The sequence below is a fragment of the Hyposmocoma kahamanoa genome, unplaced genomic scaffold, assembly GCF_003589595.1.
Source record: "Hyposmocoma kahamanoa isolate Upper Pololo Valley unplaced genomic scaffold, ASM358959v1 66, whole genome shotgun sequence".
Lineage (NCBI taxonomy): Eukaryota > Metazoa > Arthropoda > Insecta > Lepidoptera > Cosmopterigidae > Hyposmocoma > Hyposmocoma kahamanoa.
The window spans coordinates 16,078,967-16,087,492 of NW_020653854.1; the positions used below are offsets into that span (position 1 = coordinate 16,078,967).

Here is an 8,526-nt window from a genome sequence, read left to right on the forward strand (position 1 = left end):
ATAATATTTACTTTACACAAATACCTTAGAGAGGAATCATAGTTCAAATTATTCATATTAAAAACTAAATGTCATCGTACGTAGACTTGTAGAAATTATTACCTATACTATAGTAACGCGTTCAACAACATCTAGTGTTATCCATATTCTGATAATTAAATAATACTTTAAACGAACACAATTTTTGTTTTCAAATTTCAAATTACTCAAAACGATGTATGTTAGTCGTGTTATTTTTGGGCGAAGAATGAAAAGTTGTATCGTATTGATAATTGAATAACCACGACAGTCTTAAAATCTAATTTTAATACACAGCGAACCTGTTTAAGTTTGTAATAAACATGCAATCGCTAGTCATCCCAAGTGTGTTAACCTTGCACACTGCTTATCTCATAGTATAACAATAGTCGTTGCTGTGATCGCATGCTTCATGTTTATTTTCGAACAATGAAGTGGTTAATTTGTAGTGCTTTCGTTTTACTGTTTGTTGTCAGTTTTGTTTATGCTGGTAAGTGATTGATTATGTCTATGAAAAAGTGTTCTTTTAATCTTATATTGTCTTCATTAGCTCCGTATCGTTTCTGCTCTCCTTGTTATTACTATGACTAGGAGAGCAGAAAGTGACAGGATGTAGGCACCTATTTCTTTCTTTGAAAAATGTCTAATACGCTGGTTTATCTTAACAATAAAATTGAAACTAAATAAGATATAAAAAACCGCTTATAGCGGGTTGTAGATCTCTTTCGCTGATTCCAGATATATAACTCAATTTCACTAAATATGTCGATTACGTTAGTTATGATAATTTATTCATAAAAGCTTTTATTAATAAAAAGGACTCAAAACTTATTTTGCCATTTGCGTTTGTTTGCGTAATATTTCGTTTGATATAACCTCAAACCGTTCCTCTAACTACTTTTTTTTCTTTCCATAAAGGAAAAGGCAAAGGTTTTACACCATACAGCCAAGTCTTGGTACATTATTAAGTCTTTTGAGCCATGTCTTCGTTTAATTATGTTTCTGTAAATATGGCCGCCACAAAGGGGATAGGCAATTTGAGGCGGCGTGCTTGGATTGGCTCGGAATTCCTTAGAACGGGCAGATACGGGTATTTTAGTTCGAGATTCGTATAATTTCGTGTTTTAATCTACGATTAAGGCACAATAGCACTATCCTATTCCACTTTAACCTAGATTTCACAAAATAATTGAAAGTCAAAATAAAAACGACACTTTTCCCTCCAAAAGGCCCAGAGCGAATTCTCCTCTAACTACGTCATTGACAAAAATCGGTACCAATGTAAACTTTTTTTTAGTTTTGTGGCATTGGATACACGTACTCTCTTTCGTTGTACAACCTATTAGGATTAATAAAAATGTGCTCGGTGATAATAGAACCAAGTTTAATATCAATAACGGGCACGACATTTGGACCTGCGCAGTTACTCGCAGGTGCAAAAAGCGGGCGCCATTAAAAACAGTAGCAATTTCTTTCGTCTCTTAGCTAATAAAAATTAATTGTGATAATTTGTGTTAATAGCAGCGAATACATTATTATGGCGGAAAATTAGTTACATTTTAAAATTGCTGGGATGGCTATAGAGGCGACAAAAGTATAAAGAATATAAAAGGTCAGGAAAGAAGAAAACTTTTATAGAATAGACAGCAAACAAAAGTTATTATTGTTTTTTTTTAAGTTTTAATGCCACGATGTATTAAATGCTACCTATTTTGTTTATTATTGTTTATTATATTATATAATATATTTGAAGCTTACTTTTACGAGTATGTTTTCAAGAACTACGTATAAGTATTTAAATTTAATCATTTTCTTTGGGAAAATCTTCTATACCCTTACAATTAGTGCAATTTATTTATTATTTTGATGACCTTGATAGCCCAGTTAGCGCTGGATGAGAAAATAAATGAACTTTTCTAAATTTGTTCTGCTCTAGGTGTTCTGGGTAGTGCCCCGCAGTGAATGACGTTTCTTTGGTACCTTTAGAACAGGGAATTACCTATAGTCGAGCCAACACAGCATCTTCTTTGTGACAGCTATGAACAGCGACAGAACGTAACTTAATAATAATTGTCCAAATAGGAAACGAGTAAGTGTATAATTTGTGAACACTACCAATGTTTTTATTTCGGTTAAATAAATAATATTTAACAGTACAGGCACATTTTTATTAAATATTATTGTTATAATATGTACATAATCAAGATTATGTACACATGCCAGCACATCAAGCTACACATTGACGTATCTTGTTCCGTTGCACTGGAGACGATTTTCGAACAAAAATGTGTAGTCTGATGTGCCGTTGTCCGTACATATCGTCGTTAGATTATGTGTATGTAATTTACGTACATGTATTTTCTATATTCTAGTTATAAAAATACATATAGTTGTAAATATAATATAATTAGCTATTCTAACGAAAAATTGTACTCTCCTCTTTAATAAAAGCGTCTTAAACAATTATTAATGGCGGGCATCGTTCTTTTTTTGGGCAAATAACTGTTTTTGTTTCTAGAGTGTTTTTGTGACTACTGATCATCTACTGATGGATAATCGTCCAGGGAAGTACTGCCACCTATTTCTGCCGCCAAGCAGTAATGTGAGCATTACTGTGTTTCGGTTTTGAAACGTAAAGGTGCGGGTGAAATTACAGGCACATGGGACTTGTCAACTTATGTCTCAGGGTGACGGGCGCAGTGGCAGTGTCCCTCAGATCTTTGCGATTTAAAGCTCTGAGTGGCATTGCAACTGCTACAGACGTGTCGCTTAAGACCAGCCACACGATTTGTTCGTCCTGTCACTTGACAGAAAAAGACTGTATTATGGCAACACGACACACGATTAAGAATTATTATATCGGTAATGGATATAATTAAATAAATATTTGTGTTTATTTAACTATAGTGGTAATGACCACTGTGACACATGAAAAAATACATTCAATACCGCCAAATACTTTTGGAACTATTGGACCCGACTCAAACAAATACAGTGTTCCATCGCGGAAATTCATCGCAAGCAAAAGTGAACCTCTCTATCTGCCTACCCCTCCTGTGGGACAAGGGCGTGATCTCTCTTAACTTTTTAATAAAATAATTGCATTCCATAAGGAGGCTAAGAGCAGTGTGTATTGCAAATTTGTATCAACGCTAGAGCGCGAACGTACATGCCCTACGTGTATCATACCACAGGATTCATAAGGATTACGGAGACATTACAAAAAAATAACACTGTATCGTCATCGTAGGCTTGCCCGGACTGTAAAGGCAGGTTGCCCTGGTGTAATCATGATAACACTTGTCAAAGTGCAGAAACCCTCCTTCCGAAAGTAACTAAATCTCGTTGTTGCGGTTATTCGACACGGAGGGAAATTCGGACGAAATAAGACCCGCGTACGAGCGCCGTGCTATTCGACTGGAGATAACCCGGACCAAGGAGAGCTGAAAGGCTTACAATAGGATTTGTTTGGAGACTGACGGTGCGCTCTTGCGAAAACCGTCTGGATAAGGTGGAGGAGACTGTTCAAGGAATATTCGAGGCGCAAGCGAATGGTGTTGGGACTAATTAGAGAATTGCGAAGGTGATTCAGGTGCCGAAAGGAAGGCAGAGAGGCTGTAACAAAACCAGCTGCTGAATGAGGTCGAGCGGAGCAGTGTGGCGGCGAAATGAGAAAGAACATGATACACATTGCGTTGACCTGCGCCGCTAAGCTTCATAAGCAGTTGGATGAGAGTGAGTTAATGAATTGAGTACACGCAGGTGCCTCGCGGCGCGAAGCAAGAGCCCGGCTGCGGCCATTGACCCTGTCGTCCGTCATCCGTCACATCAACACTGAGGATCTAGGACTGAAGTCTGAATCTCGGCCTTTCTATAATTTGAGCCAAATAGAATGGTAACAGCGATCAATTACCCCTTCGTACCACTGTATACGTCATTTGTGAAAACGATACTCTCCAATGTTCCTACTAACATGTGAAAGTATTATTGTTAGCGTATCGTGGTAGAGTTCACTTTGATTTACAGTTGACCTGGGGGATGTAAACATTGAAATAGTGCGATAATAAGAAAGCATGTTGATTAAATATTATTACTTATAGGCAATGAAAATATTTTTTCGGATTTAAATCGTTAAAAAGTAAATTTGGTTTTTCAAACAAATCAACGTTTCGGGCCCTTTGCAGGTCCCGTGGTCACGGTTGACCAGTCAACCGTGACAATGACCGTTTGTTTGAAAAAACAAATATACGCGATTTAAATCCGGAAAAATAGTTACATTTCTTATGTGTAATAATCGCGAAAACCTACGAACTCGATATTATTACTTGCTTAAAGTATACAGGGTTTAATCGTTAAGTGTGCCCAGGCGATTATTCCATAAATATAAGAGATGTGAAAAAGCTTTTAACTGATATTGAAAGTACGTTACCTAATGAATAAATCGACATAAATAACATCTCAAAAATAAACCTAGAAGTATCCAAAATTTTAATCTTAAATCCTATGCATTTAATATGACATTCGTAGGTCTTAGTTTTCCTATAAGAGGTAACAATGAGTTAACAGATGACAATCTAATACAATGTAATAATATAGTATTTATGCTAAGCCAGGGTCTTTTCTTTTTGAGTTCCAATTACTGTTTTATTTGTTTTTAATTATTTAATATAAAAATATGTCTTAGATAATATTAAAATGTTTGTGCTGAACGTTTTATTTACCTAAAATCAAAATAAATTACGATACCTCTTCATCGTGAAGTGAAGCACGCAAACAATCGGCCATGCGAACAATTGGCCCTTTATTCAGTAATAGTACCTACTACGCGAGTGGCATGACAAACGTTTTTGTTCTATTTGGGCCTACCAGGCTATTCTGCGAAGTATACAGCCTCTTGAACATAAACAAACTACACAAAGTCTGTATTGAAAATTTTACTCTTTATGTATTGCTAATTGATGTATTGTTCAGAAACGACAAAATACTTACTGCATAAATACGCCATTGCGTGTAATCTCTCTTTCCGTCTATTGCCAGCAAAGGGAAATAATTTTATTGGTCCTGAGGGACATTTTACAAAGACAGCAGGTGTATTTATGCACCATTTATTTTAATTGTGGCTCTAATTAACATGAAGATATTGTATTTTGAATATATTTTAATTTTGTCCATTTTTCAAAAAGTATTTTCTTCAATAAATCCGTTTTCTTGAGAGGTAGTGAAACACGAACCATTCATGAACCATCCACGATTTAAGCATATGGGAAACTTGTAGAAAGTCCTAGCACTTACCAAACATTTTTCTGAACTTTATATTTGTTACTATAGGTAGGCAACAAATACAAAGTCCAGTCCTAGCTCCGACCTAACATGTATACTTCCATACCACAGCATGAAGCGTTTTCCCAGATCTTCTTGGAACCACAATATACCCACGTAAAGCAATATAATGAAACATTTAATTTCTCGTTTAATTTCACATTTTTTATCATTTATTAATTTAACATTTCAAAATTTCAATGTCAAGAAGACACTCAAAGAAGTATGAGATCTTTTGTTTCAACTGTGCACTATGTAAATTATTCCGCATTTTATGTACTGGTTGAATATCTCGCGATCGCCAGGCGTAAACTTTATTCTCTGGTCCTTATTCTAGTTCTGACTCCTAGTCAAGTTTAAGTTTAAGTTTGTATATTTTGAGAGCTCGTATTTGATACTTACTGTTTTGGATGCTTAACTAACTGACTTGAAAGGACGTAGTCGTCTTCATCATCAGAATCAGGTGTTACCCGTGATCTCTACAAGGACTCTCTCTTGTAGCGTCACAGCAGTGATCGGAATTGAGTTAATTTACCTAAAGTATAAACGTTTTCTTAGTATGGGCATACCCATTTCGACATCTCATTTTCACTGTTTATTTTTTAAACATTCCAAAATATACGTTGTCAAATGTTTATTTTTTAAATATCGAAGGTATTTAAAGACGTAAGTACATGTAGAAACACAAGTACGGAATTAGTTATTGAGACAGTAATTTGTAGCAAATATTGAATAGGAAATAGTAATTTGTCGCCAATATACTCAAATTTCAATAAATAATACGTATATTGAAATATAATTAGTTCCGAGAAATCCCTGAATTTGTAGAAGGGAATGTCCCATTATTCTTTTGTTGGGCTCTTTTAACTCCCTCAATTTCGATCACTGATTATTGATGTACGTTTGATATAAGGAACACCTCTTTATCGTCGTAGAGAAAGTCTAAAGAAATTTGCTATTTTAATTCATAAAAAGAGTATTTTATTTTGAATTTTTAGAAACAACTCTTAAAAAATAAATACCAACTTATCATAGACTTATAGATAGATGCCACTATTTTTACTACTTTACTTTAAAAATCTTTTACATTAAAAATCCACAAAATATAACCTCCTCTAGAATTTCAAACGTCCTGCTAGAACAAGCACATAGCACTTCTGCCAATAAATGAATGTTATAGTTAACGCCAAACTTAAACTGAGGAATTTAGAACAAAATTTTTTGTTAGTAATAATTTTAATCCACGATGATCCATTCGTATATCAAAGCTAGTAACAACTGGGTAAACTTGACTGCTCATTTCTAAGGCAAATTACTCTTAGAAGAATGAGTAAGAAACTGCATTCGCAAATAAATATTTGTTGTACCCATTCATCATTTACAATATTGCATTTCAAATAACATGCTGTTAAAGTTAAACGGGTCACTAGTCACTGCCACGGATTCTTATCATCCAAGTAGGCAGAAGCTGTATAATAACGTTTAGTGTAAAGTTTTTGTTTCACTAAACTTTTAAACCCAAGTACTCCAAGCGACATGTAGGCATTGATGCGTCGAACAGGCGAGAGTTGCAATACTTGTCTTATTATTTATTATACTATATTATTACACTTAGGGGCGACATTCGCCCATTTGCCTTGGCTCTTTTCTTTTGCTCTCTAAATCGGCAATGCCAGTCATCGAACCCTATTTTACTTCAAAGTTAGATTTTCATTTCGTCAGATTTCTATACGGTTAGATTGTTATTTCCTCATAAGTACAGTTACATTGATGAAAACAGTGTATACAGACACAAAAAAATTTGTAAGGTTTGCTACTTCGTTCCGTAGCTTAATTGGCAGATCATCTGGTACGGATTGCCTGAGGGTGCTGGTTCGAATCCAGCCGGATCGTATGAATTTTTCTTAGTGTTTCGATCTTTGTTATAATAAGTATAGTGTATACAAAATTTAACATTTTATTACCTACAATAATCTCAGTATAGAGTACTAAAAAACCGACCTCAAAAGTCATTCATCCTCTAGTTTGCCACCCTTGAGGTGGAATATTTTCTTCAAGTTTAAATGGAACCACTTCTGAGGTACCCTCTTTCCGGAGTTATCGCGTACCATATATACAAAAAAAACGTACTTTCGAAATCAGAACCTCCTCCTTTTTCGGAAGTCGATTAAAAATTACTTGATATTATTGATAATCTTATAATATCAGCACTGTTAGAGCAGTGGAATCATGGAATCATTTCATTTTTCTAAGAAAGAAAACCGATTTTGTAACTAGTTTTATAATTACCTCTAGTTATAAGTTTTGAAATCACTTTTAATTAGCTTTGTAGCTGTATAGACTTTGCGAAACTATGTTTGATTACAGAGTGCTTTGTAGAATTTATTACGTTTTTTCATAATACTGAATTATCATAACAAACTCGAAAAGAGGAACTGTATTAACTAAAAGAAAAAAAAGCGATTATTATTGGGATGAACAAATTTCTAGATAGAAAGCCGTGTCGACCCGCCCGCTAAAAAAAAGATTCAGGATTAGCAAATTACATATTTTGTGGTAATTTTATAGTCTAACATTTACTCTTTATCAAGTAACCGTAGCTTGTAATGCTTCAAACTTCAGTATGGCTTCCAGCCATAGGCACATCTTTCTAATCTTTCTTTTTAATTCTGTCTACTTCGCTAATCTTTCAAGGTTTTTTATACCCTCTTGTATTTCTATACCCCTAAGGTTTACTAGTTGATGAACGTGTTTGGCAGCCGAAACAAACTGAAACTGAACGTTCCAATAGAAAGTGAATCGAGGTGTCGTTATAGTGTATTTGTGTAGGAACACTTGTATTTGTATAGAATTTTCGTGATTTTTTGAAGACAGTATGATAGGTAGGAGTATGATAGGTAAATCATTAAGGTTTGGTTCAGAAATTATCAGAGTACAAGATAATAACACAAAAATAAATAGTAAATATATAATAATATCGCATGAAAAATTTACTTTTAAATTTCAATTAAATGTAGAATTTGTAGATTATTCAGTGACATTATTCATTGCGCTAAAAGACTAGGGGAATCAACATTATTCTATTAATAGATAAGATTGGTAATAACTAATTGATGAGTTGGTGTATTAACACCACAGAACAGAAAATACAGTAGAAGTGGCCAGTTAGCCTCACACACGCGCCAACCA

General features: G+C 34.5%; 1 protein-coding gene across 1 annotated transcript in view; it reads left to right on the top strand.

Annotated features, from left to right (window-relative positions):
- Positions 1–408: 408 nt before the first annotated feature.
- Positions 409–8,526, top strand: part of LOC113231697 (peptidoglycan recognition protein-like) — a 24,737-nt gene continuing 16,619 nt past the window's right edge. Inside the window, exon 1 of the mRNA XM_026466162.1 lies at positions 409–508. Coding sequence (XP_026321947.1) covers positions 424–508 — 85 coding nt within the window. The 5' untranslated portion in view covers positions 409–423. The remainder of the gene's footprint in view (positions 509–8,526) is intronic.